This window comes from Nelumbo lutea, chromosome 1 (genome assembly GCF_056320005.1).
Source record: "Nelumbo lutea isolate HS-2025 chromosome 1, American lotus-T2T, whole genome shotgun sequence".
Taxonomy (NCBI): Eukaryota; Viridiplantae; Streptophyta; class Magnoliopsida; order Proteales; family Nelumbonaceae; genus Nelumbo; species Nelumbo lutea.
In genome coordinates this window covers 181,451,811-181,477,272 of record NC_142684.1, presented here as the reverse complement: position 1 = coordinate 181,477,272, position 25,462 = coordinate 181,451,811, and the positions used below count along the sequence as shown (strand labels likewise).

The window sequence follows — 25,462 nt, the reverse complement described above, 5'->3', positions numbered from 1 at the left end:
TTTAATTCAGTTTTTATCTTTTTATTTATAAAAATATTAAAATATGCAATTTGAAGCAAAAAATAGTGAGATTATAGTCTTCGGAAGTTTTTATATATTAAATGTACAACTCGTGACCTGATGACCAAGTCGAATGGATCAATGATTGAACCATCCAGATTAAACAGTTCCTTAAATCAATGGTTTTTAACTGTATAATGAGTCTTGATTGAACCGAACCTGAAATCTTAATCAGTAATGATTTGAAGGATTCAACCGGCCGGGTAAACGACGTGTTGAAAACACTGATGATTTATAAAATAGATTATGAAAAGACCTCGAGAAAAAAAAATGGTTTCTTGAGAGACACGGCCTACCTACTAATAGTCTGTCAGAAAACTTTAGCTGTTGGGGGCAACAGCCTAGGCTGTTGAGAATGTTCTTGAACTCGACACATTAGTTCATTCATGTCATGTTTAACTTTTGGGTCAAAAGAGCCTCCAACAGCCAAAGTTTTTCTGTTTCAGCTCTTCAAATAAAGTTAAATAATATTTTAGAAAATAAAATAAAATGAGATGAAAAGAATAATAAGTATTCAAGAGATCATTTCAGCACATATTTTTATTCAATTATCTAAAGAATGTCTCATTATCGGCCCCACATTACCGTGGGTCATGTGATCATGTCAATCCTCTAAGGCACCACAAACTTTTGGGGTGCGTCTCCCTGACCTTTAAATCACTTTTTCCCCTAAAAACATAGATGAGTAATGCAATCTCGCCATAAAGAAATAGAGCATTCTTTCTAGGCTTAACCAGGTCTAAAATGTATATATCTATGATGTATGGGCTTATGCCAGTTAGGTTTAGGCCAAAAATTTTAAGTCCATGTGAGTATTTGAGGCCTGGTTTGAGACTCTATGCCAAATTAAACGAGTAAGGTTTATGTCTTATTCATTTTTTCTTAATTCTTATCTTTAAAAATGATTTTTTTTTTAAACTTTAACTTTAAAAGAAAAATAGTTGTTTGTTTTCTCTTATCTCTTATTTCTTAAAGTGCAATCGTACAATTTTTTGTTTTTTAATGATACCTTTAAAATACAAACAAAAACTCTCATATACGGGATCAAAATAGATATTTGATCATTTTCAGAATTTTACATTTAGAGTCCACAAGAAATAAAAATTCACCAAAGATTCCATGCCATTATTTAAATACATGGGCTCTGCACTTTTACAATGGGACTCATGAATTTATTAATGATTAATAACCTTATCATTAGTTCCACAGCCATCAAGTTTCTACAATTATGAGGGTCTATGTCAACCTCCTTTTGTCTTCTTGCAAAAGTGGCTGTACATATGGCTAGTGTGCCAAAAGTATTCTGGACACGTCAAATATCTCGATATTCTTGTTCCTCTCTCTCTCTAAACATAGAGGATTACAAATACCACAAAGGCTAGCATTGTTTCTGTAAAATTGAAAGGCAAAAGAAAACCTGTAATGCAAAATACAAAATACAAAATTGAAAGAGAGGCCTTAAAAATCACTGCAAGAGAAGAGGCTATACACAAGCACATAAACATAACAAATAATGGAGAAGGAAGTTTGAAGGTAATAAATTAAATAATAGTGAAATTAAATGTGGGATCACGCAGCATCATCAGGAGGTGGTAATGGGCCTGGCGTATTTCGACAAAGGGGACAAGCGGCGTTGATCCTCAGCCACTCATCGACGCAATCAGCATGAAAGCAATGCTTACACTCAGGTATGCTACGCAGCGTCTCCTTCGGCCGGTACTCCGACAGACATATCGCGCATGTGTTATCGTCGGGCGTCGGCAGCCGCCTGCTCTCGCCCAGGACCAGCTTTGGGTAGGACTCTATGGTGGCTCCGTCAAGCCCCTTCACATTCACTACAGTGGTGGAGGTCAGCGCCTGTGGTGTGACGACTGATGTAGTCAATTCTCTGTCCATGTTTCGCCTCCCACTGTATGACCTCAACTTGCTGCAGATGTAGCATCCGACCCCAATTGCGCACATCAACGCCGGTATGCCCACTCCTATTGTTATGGCGTACCGGACGTTCCTTGTGATACCTAAACACCCCCAAAATTAATTAGGTTCTTGTTCAAATATTCTGGGCCCAGGATCTTTTTATACTGCTCCGGGTTGGGCCCATTCTTATTAAGCTACACCGCGGCCCGATTCATGAACAAGTCTAATTTTGTTCATAATTGAACTTACAAGTAAGGAGTCCGAATCTCTGCCCACATCTGAAATTCTGAATAGATAGAAAAGGCAAAACATTGACAACTGTCCAATTTATTACACTACTTAGAATTTAGAAGATTATAACCATCGGTTCAGGTTGGGTTATCATCTGAAGCACCCTCCATGTTTCTGACTTTCTCTTAAACTTATCCTAAAATTTCGCTCTCAGGCATTTGGTCATTTGCTGCAAGTAAAAAAACTAACAGTATTTGCAAGATTATAATGATTTCGCATTATTTAATTCCATTTTTTTGAACCAAAATTCCACAATATAGACCTAATCCATTCACTCAAAATGGACTTTTGATGGATTGTGGAATGAATTAATATGAAATAGACAATAATGGGGAAGAGAAGTAAACCGAGGGTATTTTTGTCATATGGGAAAAATTAATAGGGGGCATCAGAAAAATTGGTTTATAAGAAGATTTTCTGCAGTTGTGGCTGCATGTGACCCCTCAATGAAATAAGAATACGCCATGTTTCAAATCAAACACTAGTTGATGTGATATTTTATTTTTTCTTTCCAACACATGTGCATTTGCATTTTATTGAGGGGTCTCTGGATTGTTCTGCAATCATGGTCACAGGAAATGCAATCTCGTTGATAGGGTAGACTAATTGGTCAAGGTTAATTTTGTCATTAAAAGTTAAGCATATGTGGACCAACTCTGTTATGGTCATTGATATTGACCTGATAGAAAATATAAATAAGCGTGTCGGGGATTTAAAATCAGAGTTTTTTTTTTTTAAGGCTTATTTCAAAATTAGTGTTAAGTTTAAGAGAATTTAGAAACATTTATGGGACTTAAAGATAATATCATAATAGTCGTTAGGCTGCGTTTCATTTAGGGCGGCTAGAGGTGTAAAGTGGGCTGTGAAAGGCCCGTCCTCCCCAGTGAAAATTTTGGGGGTCGGCCCGATATAGTTCACGGGTTAGGTTTATGCAGACTTGTGCCATGTTGTGAGTCGGGTTGGCCTGTAGGCCGAGCCTTGGGTCAAGTTGGGCTGTGCATTAGGTCAAAGTTATTTATTTATAAAATTTGATAAAAAACTTAAAGTTTTAATTTTATATAAATTTTGTGTATACAATTGCTTATATATAATAATAATAATAATAATAATAATAATAATAATAATAATAATAATAATAATAATTAAATTAGCATAATAAAATTAAAAAAAATATTTATTTCATTAATATATTATTATATAATTATAATTTATATAATATTATATAAATATTTATAAAATATATATAATATATATGGGCCATGTCACGGGCTATGAGCAGCACAGCCCGCTTGGTCGGGTTGGATCGTACCAGCCCATGAACCTAAAACCCCAGGCCTAACATGACCCACAGACTGTCATGCCGGATCTGTCCAAATTCGTTTGGGACTATACCAAGCCATGAGTGACACGGCCCGATTTACACTTCTAAAGGCAGCAAAAAAATATTTTGGATGGTCACAGGCTCACAGCAGATGTTAAGTCGAATGGAAGCCCAAGTAAAGTCCTTCTCACAGTTGGGAGATTGGAGGGACGATGAGGGATGTGCATTTCTACCCACTAGAAAAGTTGCCAAACCAAATTGGTGGTTGACTTGCTTAAATTGATAGTTCATTCGTTTGCACTCAACTTGTAGCAACTATCTATCTATTTATCTATATATATATATATATATATCCTATTGGTCCAAGTTCTGTACATATTAAGACATCTTAGCTCCACCTAACAATATTTTCTGCCTAACAGATTGTTTTAATTTGCTGTTGATATTAAAATAATCACCAATGCAAGATACCAATTAATCGGTTGGTAAAGTCTCCTATTGACTGTAGCAGACACTTCGGATTGAATTCCGTGTGAACCAGGGTTGGGAGGGGGTCATGGGTTGAAAATAGATTAACCCTGTTGTGTAAATGAAGAATGAATAAAAGAAAAAAGATAGAATGTTATAATGAGATCTCTGGACGACCCTATTTAGGTTTGGAATGATTGGTTTACAATCCAACCTGACCACTTGCATATGGATGTGTTTACCATTGTGGTGTCCTTATCATTATTTTGATGGGAGAATTAAACCGATCCAAGGACTGTATTCACGATGAGGGATAACCACAGTTTCGGTGTGGTGTGTCTCTCTCTCTTTCTCTCTCTCCATGAACCTAAAATTCCTTTTCTAATTTCTTTTCAATTGGGAAGTTACTTAACCCGTTATTGACCTGGCCGGTTCAACTGGGTATCATCAAAATGATTTCATAAATCTAATTTGATCAAAAGATTCAGGCCCCGCTTAATTTGCGGGAATAGGGGTATGGAATCGAAATAGGAATGGGCTATTCTAATTACAATCTTTTGGTTGAGTGGAATTGAAATCCCATTCCCATACTAGAATGGTATTCCCCCATTTGAGGGAATGGCTATTCCCTGTCCTCTCTCTTGAAAATAAAATCCTATTTCCGCTGATTCCAATTTTCATTCTCATTTTTATCTGGACCAAACAAACTATAAGAATAGACCATTCTGATTTCATTCCAAGTATTTGAATTCTAATTATAATTCCAATTCCCGCTACGAAACCAAACGGACCCTCAAAACAGCAATTCAAACATTGCTAGCTCTCTTCTATTTAAACCAACAATGATTTTAACCTAACCAATTGAATATTAGATATGACGTATTCCTTGAATGGGTGGACCGAGGACGTTGACATGAAAGTACGCAGACAACCGACCAATTTCCCAGTCTTGTATTCCAAGCATCTCTATTCTGTTTTTTATTTTCCTTTCTTTCATCTTTTTTTCTCTTTTAGTTTTATCATTCACATATCTGCTCCGTGGTAATGAATATGGGTATAGACCAATCAATGATCACCACGAATTATCTTGTATCTTTTTAATTAGAAGAAGAGTGGGACTGGTCCGTCAGCACTACTGTGTCGATTTTCAGAAGAAAATCCATCCTGAGTTTCAGCTATCCACTTCAAGCAGATTACTGGGAATTGGGAAGATAAAAGGGATGAAGTAAGAAAGAAAGAAAGAAACTTACCGCGTCGAGGAACACCGAAACATCCAGTTTCAAGGGTGGAGTTTGTCATGAATCCGCACTTGCCATCTCTCGCTTCGCAATCTCCGCAGTTGGGCGAGTCCCATGTTAGCTGGAGCTCGTTGCTTAATTCAAACAATGGAAACCGCCCGAAGTTGCTTTCATAATCTTCTTGCCATACAACTGGAATCGAAACGGTTGAAATCAAGTCGCATGTGGCGGGCACATATCCAGCGAATGGAATGTAAGAGGTAGCGAACACCATGTGGGTGGAGCTACTGAGACAAGGAATATAATCGAACTGGAATCCTGGAAAGTCTGACGAGCAGTTGAAGAACTGGTAGGTCTGGTAGAATTCACCCTTGAAAGGAGACCCCGAAAGGTTAAGATGTAATAGCCTTCTGGGGAGGCAATTCCCAGGATCCCCGATTCGTATCTCCTGTCTAACATAATCGATTTTCTTTACCCAGAATCCTTCCGAGAATGGCAGCTTCAGAATCGTCTTGCCCAGATTACTACTGCAACTAAGATCGAACCCCGGATAACCACAGTGCTGCTGCTGCTGCTGCCGCTGCATAGCTTTTATTCTGAAGGGGAACCGAACGGTTAACCCATTGTCGCCGCACATCGAACTTGAGCATAATTCATTGGCTCTTGCTGCTGCTGTAGCTGAGGAAAAGAAGAGACAGAAAAAGAGGGCGACAACTTGTATGGCGGTGGCACCCATCCGACGAAATTCTTTTGTATTGCGGTGGGTGTGACTGTGTCCTGCTCCTAACTCAAATGAATATAAACAATCGAAGCAAGTAATTGACACGCTCAGGCGTAGAAAGTCTGAGCTGATAGACTGCAAATATCGTTTATCATGTTCATTGCTTTGAGCTGAATAGTAAAATAGGTAGGAGAATTCCATCAATCAAATTGTTTGGGCAATTTTAAATGGAAAATAAAGTGGGTGTTCAACAACTACAATGACCGTGATGTTGATCCTTCAGGTGATGAAAAGAGCCACCGCAACCGGCAACCGTATGCAGCTAGATGCCTCGCTTGATCAGCGAACACCATTGGATTGGGATATTTGTAGGTCAGGATTCTGTAACTTCTGGGTGGTAATTCTTTTACGCTTTTGGACATGTTCATCTGTATTCTGTGCGATCGAAAAACTTTGCTGTTTGGAGGAAAAAATAGCTAACAGCCTATGTTGCTTTTAGGTTCCTGTGCATGACAAATTATCATGGGTGTGGGTCAAACAGCTTTCACTACGATGATTTTGTAGCACAGGGCTAAAACAACCAATAAATCTAGGGCTGTCAACGGGTCGGTTCTGGGCCGGAACCTGATAGAACCCGTCCCGGAACCTATAGGGCTATAGGAGAATTCGTGGACCCGGAATCGACCCGGGTCTGTAACTCTCAGACTCAGAATTGAATTGATCGGTTCTTGAAATAATTGGGTCCAACCCGATGGACCCCATTTTGATATGCTAATAATACCATTGCTAAAAAATGTAATAAAAAAGTCTGTTAAATATATATATATACATGGGTTGGGCCGGGTCCAAATTGGTTTGGGACAAGATGGACTTGGTTCCGACCCAATAATAATCGGGGCTTTTTTTAAGAATCAGAACCGATCCATTGGGACAAGTTCTGAAACCAGAACTGCCCTAATTGGTCCGGCTCCATCAGGTCTGACCCGACCCATTAACAGCCCTAAATAAATCAAAAGATGTCAAAATTCAATCTCCCCCCTCCCAAAAAAAAAAAAAAAAACTATTCCTGTCTCTTTACCATCCCTGTCTCTTAGGAGACTATTTCTTTATCATGTCAAAATTCATTTTATTTTTATTTCAATTTCATTTTAAATAAATTTAAAAATAAAATAGTTATAATTTATAATCTTATTAAAATAGATATCAATATATTCAAATACATTCACATATATGCAATCGTATTTTTAAAAATATAAATACAAATCCATTAATTCATAATAAAAACATAACTATTCAACATAAATTCAAGTTTTGGAGACCTTAAGACTTTAAACCCACTTATTGAAAATCTAAATATCTACAATTTGAAATTATACACATAACGGGCTTGGGACCCTATAGGGTGGGAAATACTCCTCATCCCTGCCAACAAGATGAATATCTATAATTTGAAATTATACACATAGCAGGCCGGGGATCCCCACAAGGTTGGGAGTGCTCTTCCCATCCCTGCCAACAAGGATGAATATCTACAATTTGAAATTATACACATAGCGGGCTGGGGATTCCTACAAGGTGAGAGTTGGGGACCCTGCAGGGTGGGGAGTGCTCTTTCCTTCCCTGCCAACAAGGGTGAATATCTATGGTTGAAAGTATCGATATACCTCTACATATCGATACTTAGATACACACGAAAAAAAAAGGTTTTTTTTTTTTGTTTTTGTTTTTAAAATTTGGTTTTTGGAGAGTTAAAAAAGGTTTTTTTATTATTAAAAAAGGGTGGAGACCTAAAACCCGATGCATATCGTATCGATTTTTTGAACCTTGTGAATATCTACAATTTGAAATTATACACAGGTGGGGAGTGCTCTCTCCCCATCCCTGCCAACAAGAATGAATATCTACAATTTGAAATTATACACAGCGGGCTGGGGATCCACACAAGGTGAGAGCTGGGGATCCTGCAGGGTGGGGAGTGCTCTCCCCATCCCTGCCAACAAGGATGAATATTTACAATTTGAAATTATACACATAGTAGGCTGGGGGTCCCCACATGGTGGGGATAAGTTCTCTCCCCATCCCTGCCAACAAGTTGGGGACCCTGCAGGTTGGGGACTGGGGAGTGCTCTCTCTGTCCCTGACAACGGGGATGAAACTTTCCCCGTCTCTACCCCCAATCCTCAAGCAGATCCCCCTGGGTATAGGGAAATAGAAATATTTGCCATCCCTAGTTATATCACTCTGGACCTGTATTTCGTGGGCCGAGGTCAGGTTTGGCTTGGGCAAAATTTTGAATGAACCCCTACCTGAAGCCCAAGTCCAAAATAGTGCATAATTGGGCCCAACAGGCAACCCATGAATTGGTCAACATCACTCCGCATCACAATTCACAAACCCCTTCCACAAGGAGGCGGATCTCCTGCCCACACCTACCCACAATACACCACCCCCCCGTGAATTGGGAACATCTCCCCCTGCATAATACTATGCAGAGGATGAGATGTTCTCTATGTATGGCTGCAATAAACGTGGGCCGGAGATCCGAACTCTTTCCACATCCCTACCAACCCAAAATTGGAATGGAAGATGTTCTCTTTACACACCGTAGTGTCTTGTGGGTAAGGATTTAGAAAGAGTTTGTGGGTAGGAGATCTAAGCACTTGATGCATTGCTATCGCTTGCCCTTAAATTAGATGAAATGACTTCTTGGTTTGCTGCCCATAGCAATACATTGAAGGCCATGAATAGACCTGTTCATGGGCTGGTCTGGGCTGGGCCGGTTTGGGTCGGACTTTGTCTGTATTAACAAAATATACCCATGCCTGAGCCCGAGCCGATCAGAAAATTGGAAAAAAAGATAAGAATAATGATTCCACTGTTAGTTGAAAAAGATAAGAATAATAAAGAAAAATATTATATATATATATATATTATAAAAAAATATTTTTTATTATATAAATACGTTATCAAGTAGGGCTCGGGTTGAGCTTTTTTGAGAAAGCTCAAACCCAGTCCAAAAAAAAGGTCGGGCTCAATATTTTAAGCCCAAACCGGAGCCCGCAGGCCTGATATCTTGTCCAAACCCAACTTAGAACAGGCTAAGCTGGGCCGGCCCATGAACAGGTCTAGCCAAAAGTCTCCATTTTCACTCAATGACATAGCAAAAGTGAACTCGGGTGTGGGTGGGGTAAATGAATATTTTCAACCAGTATTATTTTCTTTTAGCTAAAAGTACAAATAAGGGACTGAATAGGGTAACATATCATATGGAGGAAGTTCTCAAAAAGCCAAAGTTTCTTCTCGCCCATTTGGGAGAACTAAGGTCCGTTTGCGAGAGTCTTAGCTTTGATTGAATGTTTGTTTGGGAGGACTTTCATGCTGTGACTTCTGTGTTTGCAAGGCAGGCTCTGCATGAAAAGCATACAAATTAGATTTGGTGAAAACCCCTAAAGTTTCAGCTTTGATTGAATGCTTGTTTGGGAGGACTTTCATGCTGTGACTTCTGTATTTGCAAGGCAGGCTCTGTATGAAAAGCCTACAAATTAGATTTGGTGAGAACCCCTAAAAGGCTAAAATCCAACTATGAAATAATTTTTCAGTGAATCTAGTTTCAAAGTGTTTGAAACTTTCTGGTGTTTGAAAACCCCTAGAAGGCTCTAAAGTGGGATTTATTGAAAAAAAACAATTGGGCAACTTTCTGGTGTTCGAATTTATCTGGAAATTTTTAAATGGTGCAGGGTTTTGAAGTGTTTAGGATGAACTGGTTATGTTTAATTGAGGTTCTGATCTGAAGTCTAAGAAATTTCAGGCTTTCTCCCGAAAGTTAAAAAAAAAAAAAAAAACTCAAGTAATTTGAGTTCCACTGGGAATTTTGGGCTGTGAAGTATTAGAGTCATGTGGAAGGCAGTTTAATTAGATTGCAGATCTAAATGGTCTGGGCATAAGTTCCAAGAGAACTAGAGCTTTAGAGAGAGTGGAGAAAATTTGAACAAAATGTTGGAATTTCATCTTTGGCTTTCCTTAATCTAGAATAGGTCTTCAATGCCTAAATGATCGCTGTCAACTGCTATTTTTTCTGCTTGGTGTTATTTTTTCTTATAATTTCTTTTTAAATTTTACAAGCTTGAGTAGCTCATCCTAAGCCTTATCCCAATTATATGGGGTCGATTACGGATTCCTATCAAATTATGCAATGCTTATTTCTGACTTTCTTCTAAGGACAGCGGAAATTTGGTCCTCACTCTAATACAGCAGAAGGATGGGTATTCTCTTTGAGATAGCTGTGTTGGAGAGAGTAATTAGGAGTGCAATTTGGGATGGGTTAGGTTGGGTTGATGTCATCCCTAACTCAACCCAAGCCATTTAATCCACAATCATAATCCTCAGTTCCTCACCTAGGGATGCAACTTTGGCAGGTTCGGGTTGGGCTTTTATGAAAATTTAAATGGGCCTGGCCTAAAGGCCCAAGCCCTAATCCTCACTTAGGGGTGCAACTTAGGTGGCCTTTGGTTGGGCCTTTGTCAAAATTTCAATGGGCCCAGCCCAAAGATCAGAGCCTAAAACAGTGTAAAATTCTAAGTGGGGCCAATCCAAGTTGCAACCCAATCTTCACCCAACCTGACTTGTTTTAATCCAATTTTTTTTTTATTGCAAAAAAAAAAAAAATTGATTTGGTCAACAACCTATAATCTGATTGGTTGTATGACTGATCTGTTTGACCCAGCCAATGGGTCATTGATTGGGCATTAATTCTCTTTATATATATTAGATATGTACTTAATTTTTTTCTACAAATTTCTACATTTTTCTATAGCTTGTTTGTATTTCTATCTAACTATCAAATTTCCATTTTTTAATTATGACATTACGTATTGACCCATTTAACCTAGATGATTGAACCATTGACTTTGACACTTGGATGTGAAAATGGTTTTGATTTCGGTATGTTTAGATTTTGTATTCTATCTCCATCGTTAATACAAATAATTCTTATTCATCATACTTCTTTGGTTTAATGTGATGAATATATATTATTAGAAATGCAAGTAAATTTTATACAAAATTTTTCTATTTTTGTCTATTTTAAAATTTTTATTATTTTATTATGACATACTAGGTTGACTTATTTAACTTGGAGGTTTAACCACTGACTTGTTACTTAGATAGAAAAACAACACCATTTTCTATTTGTTTTTTGAATTTTTAAATTTTATATTCTATTTCTATCATTGAAAGAAATAATTCTTGTTTATCACACATTTTGGTTTATTATGATGAATATATAATATTATAAATGTGCATAATTTTTTCTATCAAAATTTTGTATGTTTTTATAATTTTTTGTATTACTATTTGTTTTTAACTTTTTTAGTTTAATTCTGATATCATAGGTTGACCTATTTGAGTTGGATGCTTGAACCTCTAGCTCCCAGCCAAAGATGAAAAAAAAAAATGCATGCTACACATATTACATGGGTCTCAGATTGCTGAAAAATGCATGCAACGCATGGTACATGAAAACCTTTAACTAAGTAGAAAATTATACACATAATTTCTTGAAAGAAAAAAGTATGCATAGATGTTGAGGGCAAGTCGTCGAGTTCCACATGAGGAACATCTTCCAATGAATTTAACATATAATTACAAGATTTTATTAGGCTTTTTGCTGCCCGAAGATCCCGTGCTTTATGTTATCATTTGAGATCCTTAGATCTATGGATTTTAAGCTGAATCTAGATTTAAGGTTAACTAATTGAATTGGTTCAGAGGTGTAAATCGGGTCCTATTGGGCTGGCATGGCATGACGGCGTGTGTGCCGTGCTTTCCTCCCCTGGGATGTTTCGTGGGGTCAGCCTGACACAGCCGAGCCTGTTTCATGCTGTGGGCCTGGGTTGGGCAGGTTGTGGGCCATGCCGTGGGCTTGGCCTGTGTCAGGTTGGGTTATGGGTTGAATCGAGCCACCTTGTTTTTTTTTTTTCGTTTTTTGATATTTTGATTTTTTTTGTTAAGTAAACACTAAAACTAAAATACTTTATTTTCTTTAATTTCTTTGATCTTTGGGAACAAATTGGAAAAATAAAAAATCTAACAAAGAAATGAAAAAAAATACTTAAATACTCAATAAAATACAAAATGGATAACAAATTGGAAACAAATAAGAATTTTATTTTTTGAATTTGAACAATACAATGGTCAATGGATGAATGAAATGTAGAAAATGGAATAAAATATAAAAAAATATAATACATTAATTTATAAATTGAAACTGAAAAAACTACATTGTTGAAAAAATAACAACTAATTTAAATAAAATTGAAAAATTACAATAATTGAAAAAATTTACAATAATTGAAATATCGAGTATGCAAAAAAATAAAAAAATATTGATTTCATCATTTTTCCTTAAGTTCCACCTCCACATGCATCTTCATCTAATCATCTCCTTGATTTTCATCATCTACTTCAAATGAAACATTAGGTGTAATGTCATGCCCTCCTTTGTGTTGTAATATATCCTCAGCATCTTAGCCTATCTTTAAGGCAAATGCACATATTCAAACTTTTATCATTTATGCAGCTTTTCTTGTTGTCCAGCACTCTAGCATCTGCACTAAAACAAGATTTCAATGGCACTTAGACATCGGAGGGGCTAGCTAGTAGATCATGTTCCATGCCGGCTAGAACTAAATAATTTTTTTTTTCATTATAAAGTCTTTGATCATTTTACCTAAATACCCCCCTAAACTAGCTATTATATAGTTATTGGGGGCATTATTATCATTTTATCTCCCCCAAATCCAAAATACATAAACACCCACCCATATAGTTGTTTATAGCTGTTGGGGCGTATTTGTATAACTCCTCCCAAAAGTTGAAACTAGCCATTGAGGAGAGGGGGGTCTCCAACAGCTAGTTCTTCGGGTGGGCCACACTCAACTCACTGCAGGCTGGGCCATGGCCATGCTAGCTCACGAGCTATGGGCAGTACGACAAAGCCCGTGAACCATCGGGCTAGGCCGGACTAGTTCAAAATCGTGTCAGATCATGGGCAGCACAACCCGATGTACAGCTCTAAAATTGGATATGGATTTGGTTGGATCCTATTCAAAATCAGATCAGGTGTCTAAAGTAATAATCAAATCATATCAAATTACAGCCTTAGCTTCGACGGTGATGTTTTAATTTACTTGATTTATTTTATTATTCTAAACTTTCATTTAAATTTTAAACACTCATTGAAGGTTATACAATTATACCAATTGTCAGGTTAATGGTTAAATCCTCAATCCTCATTGTTTAATACCCAAAAACTTCTTATCATTAAGTATGCTGATGCCAATACCTAGTAGCAGTTCAGATAGTTACTTGGCATCCTCAGTGAGCAGATTCAAACCTGTAGAAGAGCAGGCTTTCCTCTGTATTAAATGCCTAGGACTGTCAACGGGTTGGATCTTGGTGGAGTAGTCTCAGTCTCAGTTCCAAATTGATTATTAATCAGAACAAGATCATAGACCTAGACTGTCTTAATGGCTCTGGTCATACTGAAAATAATATTTTATTTATTTAATTTATAACTTAAAACTTAAATTATACTGAAAACTATAATATTTAGCCGCATATCTCACACTTATTCCTTATTCATTCACAGGTAAAGGGTCATTGTTTTTAAAAGACTATCTTTTGTTTGAGGTCTGCGCTATAGACCATCTTGAATGATTTGTTCCCACTTACCCAATGGGAGCACTATATACACAGCCCACTGTCACCACATGTACTCCCCCTAAAAAAATGTTAAACATGATGATGGGATATCTTCAATAACATAATTATATCAGTTTTGCTACAAATGCCAATATAAATTAAGTGTTTGATTATGATATTGAAAAAACTTATAAAATCAATCAACTGATATCACAAAAATGATAACCAATTTAGATAATATTCATCAAAATACCTTGGGATTGATTGGACAAAGTTCTTTGAATATCATAATTTCTCGCATCAATTCATGGGGTAGTGTATTGTGGGTAAACGTAGGCAGAAGATCTGGACTTCATGCATTTACCCTTTACATAATTGGTAACGGAGGATATGAATCTATTTACATGATATTAGTTGTTCTAATATCTTGAGCACAAAATTTGATTCCCAATTCAAAAGGAAAAAAAAAAAACTGTCATTAATTAATCATTTAATTGGTTTTTGGTATCATAGTCGAACAAATAACCATCCTTAATCGGTGATTTGCTTTCCTGTTTTTCGGCTTCTTCTTTTGACTTTTTGTATTATAAAAGGGAAGGAAAATCTTTTGAACCTTGCTTTCCACTCCTTTTACAATTTGCGTGAAAATAAAAGCAACTGTAGGTAGTTTTTTAAAGGATGCTAATAGTAATCGATCATGTGAAGGGTGATCACCCTTTTCTGTCATCTTCTGTAGGATGGGTCCCGTTGGGATTTCATTTAAAGCAAAAAACTACAAAGAGTAGGTAAATCTCGTGAAGATACAGTCTACTGATTTTTTACAAAAAAAAAAAAAAAAACAGATTAAGGATGAAATGAAATAGAACCGAATGCCTGAATGATTAGGAGGCTGAACGGTCGGACTGTCCGACTCTCTGGGTCAAAGAGGGTTCAAAAACACTGCTCTTACAGTCTTACTACAGCTTCATTGCAAGTACAAGAAAGCAATCTTGATACAGTTTGGAATTGGAGTCGACTAAAGGGAATCCGGGCTTCAACAGTACAAGATGGAGTGGAAAAATTAGAATTTTGGGAACCATTAACACCATGATAATATATATTATAAAGACGTGGAAATAAATATCTGCCCAAAACGTCAAAACTCCCGGTAGACACGGACGGACGGAGATTTGGGCCGAAGGGCAATCGGATTCAGACGGAGACGACAAAAAAGAGTTGGGACGGACCGACGAGGTTGGATTTTCCTTTCTCAAACACCAACTCCCAAAGCGAGTCACTTCACCTCATACTCGCCGCCTTCATATGCATAGCTGAGCCTGAGCTGGCTGTCCATCACTCATTCCCTTTCGCAGTGTCTGGTCCGCTCCGGTCCTGTCCGGCACCAAGGCAGGAGGACACTAACAAAAGCGCCGAGATTTGGGCCTTGATCGCTTTACGTTTCGATCACATTTTGCAGAGAATGAAAAAGCTTGATTAATGGTAGAGTCATTTTCCAACAGTCGTAACGATAACGACATGGGTGTTGTCTCTTTTCCCTTCCTCCTGGAATCACTCCTTCAGTCTGCAGTTTGCAGACAATACAGTCAAGAGCCTAACGCTAAAAAACTGGATTAAAACATTGGGGTTGCTATTAAAGTTCAATTATTAATATCAAAGGAAGGAAAAGTACTTTCTTTTTTCCGCTTTGGATCTTCCATAATCTAATAATTAACTACTCAACCAACAAAAATCTTCATTTTTTTAATTACAGATTTCTTTTTTCTCTTGATATATACCCATTTGCACTCAGTCTCCTTCTCACGCAATGGTTACAAGGTGAGACCTCTGTGGAGCCACTTACTACTTGAAGTGGTTTTCTGTTCTGAGTTTGCTTCTTATCTTTCATAAGCGCGGTCTCTGTATTGTCTGCCTTGACCGCTAAATACTTTTGAGAGGAAAAGGTGGTTTTCCTACACCGGGATATCGATCAATATAATGGGCAATTGTCTGGAGACATGGAAGCATGGTCAACAAGGAGAGAAGAAAGAACATCAAGAAGATCAAGAACTGAAGGTAGGTGGTGAAGCTAAGGAAGATTTTGGAAAGAGTGGTTTTAGGGTGAAAATAGTATTGACAAGAGAGGAGCTGGAGTGGTTGATGCTTCAGTTGAAGGAGAAAGGAGGGAAGAAATTAGAAGATATTCTGGGAGAAATAGAGAATGGCAGAGGAGGAAAGGTTGAAGGGTGGAAACCTTCTTTAGAAAGCATCATGGAGGACCCTGAGGTATATGAGATGGATAGATGAGTCTTTGATACTAATTTCCTTCTCTGTTCTGTCCATCTTAATGCTCCTTCTTTTCCTTCTCTTTGAGTCTCCCATCTGTACTTAGTAACATGAATTAAACCTCTGTCTAAAAGACTAAAATTTTGCTTTTCTTCTTCAAATGATTCTCACTACTCTATTCCTTTACTTTGTGTATGTATGATCAAGCTTCTCATCACTCATACCCATTCTTCAGTAGCAGGATTAATTTGGATGATTGCCTATTGATGCATGTTTCTGTGGTGAAGAATGCACAATGCACACACACTCACAGCTCTCGTCTGCGGTGCAAACTCGCATAAACAATTAAGGTTGTGTTTGGTTTGAAAGGAAAAGTAGAGAAAGGAAAAGAAACTTATATAAGGCCTGTAAAGATTTTTCTACATCTCATTTCCTTTCCTTTCTTTCAAACCAAACACAGCCTATTAATAATTAGAGGGAAGAGCTTATATTCACACTCATTGTTTGTTCATTTTGTTGATGGGTTGTCGTAAACTCGTAATTATCACTTTCCACGAAAAAGGAAAGATGAACAATTGACTGATTGTTGTCAAAGAATCTGTCTATACATGAACAAATTACGTTTATTTTATTTGTATGGATTGCTTAATGCTTATCAGCCTTACCTAACGATGTTACATCGTGTTTTGTTTTAAGCAAGGTTTTTAAAATCGAATCAGGACAACGACCGATCAGGGTCTCGTTCTCGGGTTGAATGGTCCGGTTGTTCAAATTGAACGGATGGTCCGTTCTAATAAAAAATAAAAAATAAAAAATGGTCAAAACTGTTAGATGGTTCGAATGGTTTGATTGTCCGAATTAGTAATTTGCTGACAAAATCAATGGTTTTTGGCCAAATAATAATTATGGGGTAAACATTAAAAATAATTTTAACATCCTATTGTTTTGTGTTTTTTTTCTTAATATTGTTTACAATTTTTTTTTTTTGTTTCCATCTCCAAAATATTTTGGGATTTCGAAAATTTTGTCTATAAATTAAAATGTATCGAAAAGGCAAAATATTATTTTTAAGAAAAGCTGTAAATGTCATGTGAATAAGGTTAAAATTATTAATAATTTATGTGAAGAATTAACTATGAGGATAAGCTTGGAAAACCTTAAAAAATGATCAAATTAAAATTTCAATGTGTTTCCTAGTTTAGTAGTCATTATTTATTTTTTGACTAACATGTTTTAAGATGAAAATGTCTTAAAAGTTAAAATTTAGAACTTTATAATTAATGATCAATAACTGAAGCGTAGTGTGATGGTGGAGTTGTTGTCTTTCCCAAGTTTGAATATTTTCATTTATATTTTTTTACGGTTACTAGTTTTATACATGATAAATTTTGTGATGATGATTATAATATGTTTCTAAATTTTTTTTATAAACTTTTTTTTTTATATTTTTATGTTTATAATATAATTCTTATTTGTCAAATTTATTACGGTTCATTAATATAAAGATATGTCCAAATGCTTTTTACATTATTTGTCAAACTTATTACGGTGCAAACAGATAGAATTCATGCACAACGAACAAGAGTTGTATTCTACTGTCATTGACGTAGAATGGAGTAGTTTCGGTTGAAGCAACAAGGGAGGAGGAATACAAGTGGTGAAACTAATCCGGACAAGTGGAGCCACGAGGCCTATCTACCGAGTGTTTGTTACAACCGACTTCTTCAGTCTTGGCTAACAAGTATTGTTGAATATTCAAGTAGTGGTGGGAGATGTGGGGTTTCGTATTTGTTTAAACGAATGTGTGCGAATGCAGATCTCTGTTACCAAGCATGTTTCAAGTACTTCTCTTTCTGATTTCCTCTATTTTAGCTAGTAAGTCTAAATTTTAGAAGATCAAACAAAAAGAAGATGAAAGGTTTTTGGTTTCAAGTAGAATTGTATTCGCTTTCCTCTTATTCAAAACCTTTGTTGCCCGTATTAATTCAACTAACCTACAAGAAATAATCAACGCTTTGAATTATTTTTCTTGATTTTGAGAGCTTTGTTATAGGGATCCTATGAAGATTTGTTATCTTCAACTACTGTTAAACATAAAACTGACTGGTTCAAGGATTTCCCTATACCTGTGGTCACTGGGATTTGCAGTGGTCACCGAAGATCTCACTAGGATTTGCAGCGGTCACCTTCGCTGGTGTGTTTCATAATCGTTACCTCTTTACTTAATAAGAGGGCAATATGGTCATTTTGTCTTTTTCATCAATATTTATGCTAAACCATATTTAATGATTTTTACTAATTTTATCTATAATATTTGTAATTTAATTAGCCTTTCGATTAATAAATTTATTATTATTATTATTATCATCATGATAATGACAACTAATAATTATGCTACCTAACATAAAAAAGTTACCTAATTAAATAGGTAACTTAAAGCATGGGCTAGTTAAATAATTTACACTTACAACAGTTGTATAACATATAGAGCCATGTGGCAATCATGAATGCCAACATGGCAGCATATATGGATTCTATATGGCATATGAATATAATTAATGACAAGTGTATGTCACGTCATATTCATCCATGTAATATCATTTATTTATCTTCGAATGCCAGGTGGCATCCATATATATTGCCATATGGTATTCACGTGCAATTGACCTCATATTCGGATGCCATGTGGCGTTTACATGTTATTGACACACATGTCTGTTCCTTGTAGCATATATTCAAATGGTGGCGTCCAAATATGATACCATGTGACATGTACACGTATAAATATTTTGTTGTATCAAAAAGCCATCATTTGCTTTTACTTTAAAAAAAAAAAACATGTTTTTGAAAAATTCTCGTCCAAACAATTTTCAAAATAAAAATATGAAAGTATATATACTTTATATTTTTTAAAAGTATAAAGTATGAAATATCACCAAACAGGGCCTTATTTTATGTATACCTATAATTTCACCATTAGGAATCACTTTTAACTTTTCAAAAGTACTTTACTTTTCCCTTTTGATATGCTTTTAGCCAAACAAAGAAGAACGCAGAACCACAAGAGCTATGGGAAGACCTTTGGCATGGTTTAAATGCTCTTTGAGATGTCTTCTTTAGGATGATCATCTCCAAAGGCATGCAACTGAAAAGGTGAAGAGATTCCTCATATTTTAATAATCCAACTTCATATATTTCATGCACTTTATGCATTTCCAATAAGTGCTTATCTCTAGCGTTATGATATTTTACTTCCCATACCAAAACATTTGTCAGTTTTAGCTAATTTATCTAATTGATCCTGATAATTCATGTCATTAAGAATAATATTATATTTAAGGTCAAATACCCATAAATAATGTATAAATGCATAGAATGTATATTTTAATGGTATATATGAAAAAGTATTGCAATTAACAACAAGATGCATAGATATCATACAATTTTGTTGATAATGCATAAATCAAGAATCCAAAACAAAACATATGCAACTATTATTTTTTAATTAATTATTTTATATTTTATTATTTTTATTCTTTTACATTAACAAAAAAGTCAATCAAATATTAAACACTCAAATATAAAAATGTAAACTAAAATATTAATTAATAATAAAATTACCAATAAATTAAAATAAATTAATAGAATCTACCTGAATTTTCCAAAGAACATATCCAAAATAAATTACCATCATTTAGCACAAATTAACATAAATTACCAGTAATTGCCAAAAAACATAAAATAATAGAAATATCCAGAAATTACCACTATTTACACAAAATTACCAGAAAATATGTTTATGATTTCTAGACATTTAAGCTCGGGGATGGGAATTACTTGGAAAATTAGTTTAGGGATGAGGTGTGTGGTCCTCACCTCGAATCCAATTCATTGCCAATATTCCTAGACTTAGATAACTTTAACCCAATTGAGAATTTTATATAGCTTATTTATATTTCAACTTTTCTTTAACAAAGTCTGTGCATCGCAAGGGTCCAACTAATTGATTATTATATGGATTGCCTCTCCTAAATCTTACCATTAAAGTAGGAAAGAGCACAAGATTTCTTAGACGAGGAACCACACAAAACGCCGAACATTTGCAATAGAATTCGCGACTTCATTAGTCATTTGAAGAAGGAAATTACAGAATTAAACAATCACATGTTAACAAAGTAAACAAATCAATTGAAGTACTGATTTGAAAGAAACAACGACTAGAAAACGCGAATCCGTGTTGAATATGAGTCCCGATGGATGAGGTTGAATGGGAAGAAACAAGAATGTGACGTGTAGCATGGAATGGGAAGAAACAAGAATGTGACGTGTAGCATGGAATTATAGAAAGACCCATTGAGAGAATTGAGATGCACCATTTGAGGGGACTCGAAGATTGTTATTTGCTGTCTCACAAAGGTCTGATCTCTCCTCCATGGAATTTTATGAACATCATTTCGAGATGCTTGTAGATGAAGGAAATGATGAATGGTAAGGTGTGACTTACAGACATGTGTTTAGAGAGGTGAATCAGGTGGCGATTGGCTTGCTCACATGGCGCTGTCTTCTCCTAATGGTTATGTTTCTTTTAATTTTTGTAATCTTCCTAAAGAACTTTAGTTTATTTGTTTGAATGACTTCTGGGGTCATGTTATCCCCATTTTGTGTCTTTTTTTTCTTTAAAAAAGGAAAAATTTTATATTAATACCCTGTGCCACTTTGGTCCCCAACATTAAAACGCAAGAATTTAGTATTCAAACTTTCAAAACGTGTCACCAGCCTATTAACCAGCTGTTAATTGTCATATGAAAAGACACAAATACCTTTCAAGTGTCATCTAATTCTCTTTATCAACGTCCAAATATTGACAAAAAATGAACAGATCCACATCTTTGCCTCTTCTAATTAAGAATGTTGGGGTTACCAAGGTGCCCACTGAGACGTAACCCTAACTATATTTAATATAAGAGGCAAGTATTTGAGATTGTTCATTATTATTAACATGCAGATGGTTGATAAAGAAAATTAGATGACCCACATAGGGCATTTGTATCTTTTCAAATGTCACTTAATGATTTAACAAAGTGATTAACGACAAATATTGGATTGATACAGTTTAAAAATTCGAGTATTGAATTATCACATTTTAAAGTTTGGGGTCCAAAGTGACACTAGGCCCAAAATACAGGATACTAAACGGAAATTGTCCCAAAAAATGTCCAATCCGGCCGAGTCTGACAACACTGTTATTAACCATTTGGGGGGCACAAGGGCTTGCATTGTTTGGGCCTTGGGGCCTTGGGGCCCAGCCCAACCCAACCTAGGAATTCGGCTTTGCTCCATCTTAGACTAAGGAACATTGATCATGATACCGTGTTGGACGAGCTCTGCCTCCCTCGAGTGCTAGAACTAAGAACACCCTTTTTCTGCATGCCCGAATGAACCTTCTTCAAGCAGAGAGAGATGGCCGGAGCACAGGTGATGAAGCGAATTCCACGCATTAAGTTCCCACAAAGGCATCCAAAGCCCTCAGGTCTGTCCCTGAGCATTCAATTTTTTTCGTTGATTTAACTTCTGTAATCTCTGTATATGTGTTGATCTGGGAATGATATTTCTTTCTACACATATTTAGTTTTGATTATTCTTGAAACCTAAATGGGATGTTTACTGGTGATTTATCTTATCATCTGGTTAAAGAAAATCTAGGGTTTTACAAAGTGCGTCAAGTTGATCGAAGATATTATGTTTGGTAGATGAATATTTTCAGGGCTTATGCCTTTTCTTTACGTTATTTTCTCTAAGGCTGTATTTTGTTGCACGTAAAACACAGGAAAATGAACGATTTCTTGGGAAAATGATACTCAATAGGAAAACGAACCATTTCTTAATTTTCCAGATGTTTGATTTAACTTCTAAAATAAACTTGAATGATTGTGAAGCGTGCGGTGTGGCAAGATTTGAGTCTAGAGGACCGACTTTCTGGTCTGCTCGGAAAATGACCTACAGAAAATTAGAAGGAATATCAGTTTCTTTGAAACATTTAATGAAAATTGTTTGTTTTCCATCATTCCATGGCCATTTCACGTGCAATCAAACACTGTAGGATAGCATTTCTGTGGAATCATTTTATTTCTTTTATGTTCACCCAAATGGAATGGAAATTCTTAAATACCCAGCCGATCAGATGCCTATGATTGGCGCAATGGTGCATGGATAAATACTCACATTCCTGGTTTTCATCCCATGATGTATTGCAACATCTTACCAGATTAGGTGATAGATTTGGCAGGTAGTATCTTTAGTCGACCTAGGAATTAAAAAAAAAAAATGCAATTTTTACACAATAATAAGGATTATTGTGGATATATTGGGATGAATTTATGGATTATCTGGATGTTCTACAGGCAACAGAAACAGCTGAGCCCATGCTATGCTGAAGATATTAGTTCTCACTGTGCAAGCAAAGATACTAATAGCAAAAGAATTGAAAGTGTTGCAGCAGACTCTAGTTGGTAGATGGAGTAACAAATTTTTGATTTAGTAGAATCCATGTGACGTAAATGACCCATCAGTTACTTGTTTACGGATCCTAGGTATGGTGCTCTGGCTTTTGGGAGAAAAGCCACCTCCTGCTTCATGTTTGGGTATATATAATTCTCATAAAATGACATTTCATTAAAATGTAATATTTAGGAAATTACCATATTTTAGGTGCTAAAACTACTTGTATATAGTCTATAATTAATATATATGCATTGTATGACACCAAACCAGCATTAGGAGCTAGATACTTTGCAGATTTTTAAATCATTGTTAGCCATATAACAAGGACACTACATCTAAAATTTATTTTTATTACACATACATCTCTTTTGCAAATTATTAATTATCACATATCTTTTCTTTGTCAAACATCATTAGCAATCACTTATAGAAACTTCCCTGCTTACCAAACTATATAAGTATATTATTTATCTGTGCTTTCATTGGGTAATTAGTTCACGGTTATACCAAATACGGAATGAATTAATAATGTACCTGTCTTCTTCGTATCTCTTTTGATTCTTTAGTAAGACTGTTCTATTGATTATTAAAATTAATAAAGTATCCACAAAAAATAAAAAATAAATAAATAATCTATGTTGGCCCGGCCTTCAGTTGGGTGACCCTGATACCTCCTCTCTGTTGTGAATACCAACTTGTTATGGATTATATGACCTCAGGTAACAAAACAAGCTGTGCTAATTGATTTTTTTTTTTTATTGATAAAAACCTAATTTAATTGAATAAACATTCAATTTTCTTTAGCCAAAATAAATTCAAACTGCAAATAATAGTTATACAAAGAACCTTCAGCAGAGGCAATTTCCATGTTTTTGAGTACACTACTCCTATTCTTTATCCAGGCACTATCTTCTCTGTTTATTGTTTTTAGTATTAAGTTATTTTCCGTTCGTTCAAATCTAATTATATCTAATGATTCTCCATTCGTTTACCTATCAAGGTAATCAATAATTATCATTCATCTAACCATTAAGGCAATGCATACATAGGTTCTGCATCCCAACCAAAAGCGGAGTCAACCGGAAGCAATACCCATCAGACTTTCTTTTCAAGGTCAGAAGTTCCAGCTTCTCCTACTAACACTGCTGTAGGAGGGAAGGCTTCCCTTCAGCCAAAGCGTACACCAGTGTCTGACAAGGAGATTGAGGCTGTTTTGGTTTGTAACACCTCCTTACTAATTAATAGTTGATGAATTGTTAAATGATAGCTTAATTTTTTAATTGGAAGGCACATGTCATTTAACATTGCAGCCAAAATATTTATATTTGGTTGCTATACTTCCATCTCCTAATGTCAAAGTATCAAACCAAATGGGCAAATGCCTTAGTTTATTTGGCACAATCCCCTTTTATTGCCTGTTGATATCTGAAACAATAAAAATGTAAATGTCAGAGGCTGTTATTCATGGGGCCATGGCAGAGATAGTCCATGATGGACCAGGACATGGTTATGTACATTGTCAATCCAAATAATTGCATGCCAGGTTAACAGTCTAGGTTGACTGTGTGATATAAACATTTCAACTGTCTCATAATCGCAGAAATTAGTAATACCATCTCTCTACAACCCTTTTTAAGAGGCAGCTGTTTGTGTTGTATATAAAAACTAACATGGAAACTGTAATCTAACCTCTGAACAGCTGGAGTACCTCATCCATTATTTTCTTCGATTTCTTAATTTGTTCGATGTAGTTATTTATTTGATCACTACTTTACAAGACAATCTAAACAATGATCTTGAGCAGAATCTATCTGCCATAGGGTTAGAACATTCATTCAGCAGAGGTTAGGTCCCCTTTGCATGTGTACCATGCTCAGAGAAGTAGGTCAATATCATGATTTGATTGCTCTGTTTGGTTGACTTGTTGCTGAATATCAACCTTTTTTTTTTGGTTAATTCTTTGCAGTTGGGTGGATGCTTCTGATACCTGTAACTGAGACGTCCCAAAAAAGGATAGTGGTAAGTTGGATATCTATACTTCATTACATTTTCCTGTTGTGAAATTACAAACATTTTCAGAATTTTGTATTTTCATGATTTTCAAGCAAGTGATTAATGTATTAATGAACTTCAATAAAAGTAAATAAGGAAAAAGGATTATTGATCAAAAAATTAAATAAAGAAAAAGGAAGCAAATTGAAACCATGCACGGAGTTACTACTAATATCTGATTCACATTTGAAACCACACAAAATTCTAACTCTTTTATTTATTGGAACTACATTGAAAATATAGTACTTGGTCAGATTTGGACAGGCAATAATTGATCAGATTAGAAATGTTTAAATTTCATCTTCTGGACCACCCTCAGTTGGTCCCAAGGATCAAAATGTTGGTATCGAATTGGAATGGCAATTTTATGATACATATCACAATACGCTTAGGATATACATGGATGTAGTGGAATGATTAGGGTACACTCGAATACATTAGGAAAGCTCATGTAAATCCTAGAAATGCATCAAAATCGCTTTATCTAAGGTTCGAATGACTAAGTAATATATATATATATATATATATATATATATAAATGTTAAGTGTGACCCAACTGATACTCTCAGGAATCATATATTGATTTGTCCTTTTGTGTTCATGCCAGGGTGTCTCTTGGAAGGACGTGCTACACCTTAACCTGAATGTAATGTTATTTGGTGGAAATAATAATGATTAATGGGGCTTAAATGTTGTGTCTCGCCAATACAGGATCTGGGGATGGGCAGATGTACTGAGCCTCTCATCCCTGCAGAGAGGCTGCCTTCAAATTTGAACCCTGGTCACCCAGGTGACCAAGGCCCACCCTCATAAATGTACTCAAATGAAATGTATATATTTTTTTATTTTGACACTCCTAGTTTCTCTCTGCATATTCAGAACTTGGCCCAAAATGCCACATGCAATAGAATCTACTTCGTGTTTTAGAAA

The 25,462-nt window shown here is 35.8% G+C and overlaps 2 protein-coding genes and 1 long non-coding RNA gene across 3 annotated transcripts; 2 read left to right on the top strand and 1 right to left on the bottom strand.

Moving 5' to 3' along the window:
* Positions 1-1,377: 1,377 nt before the first annotated feature.
* LOC148879626 (putative RING-H2 finger protein ATL21A) lies at positions 1,378-6,447 on the bottom strand. The gene is made up of 2 exons (XM_088961214.1): positions 5,308-6,447; positions 1,378-2,078 (listed from the first exon to the last, which is right to left on the bottom strand). The coding sequence occupies exons 1-2, from the start codon at positions 6,215-6,217 to the stop codon at positions 1,630-1,632; spliced, it is 1,359 nt and encodes a 452-aa protein (XP_088817340.1). The 5' UTR covers positions 6,218-6,447; the 3' UTR covers positions 1,378-1,629.
* A 9,244-nt stretch (positions 6,448-15,691) lies between these two features.
* LOC148879625 (uncharacterized) lies at positions 15,692-16,000 on the top strand. The gene has a single exon (XM_088974865.1). The coding sequence runs from the start codon at positions 15,692-15,694 to the stop codon at positions 15,998-16,000; it is 309 nt and encodes a 102-aa protein (XP_088830991.1).
* A 4,423-nt stretch (positions 16,001-20,423) lies between these two features.
* Positions 20,424-25,462, top strand: LOC148879624 (uncharacterized). The gene is made up of 4 exons (XR_016104300.1): positions 20,424-21,509; positions 23,530-23,696; positions 24,447-24,499; positions 25,140-25,462. It is a non-coding gene; the product is annotated as an uncharacterized LOC148879624 (long non-coding RNA).

What these genes read in the sequence shown, in the direction of transcription:
- LOC148879626 (XM_088961214.1), bottom strand. Translation starts at nt 6,217, where the DNA reads ATGGAATTCTCCTACCTATTTTACTATTCAGCTCAAAGCAATGAACAT. An exon ending in TTTCGGTGTTCCTCGACGCG is followed by an intron (nt 2,079 to 5,307) that starts GTAAGTTTCTTT and finishes GGGGGTGTTTAG; the next exon opens with GTATCACAAGGAACGTCCGG.
- LOC148879625 (XM_088974865.1), top strand. Translation starts at nt 15,692, where the DNA reads ATGGGCAATTGTCTGGAGACATGGAAGCATGGTCAACAAGGAGAGAAG.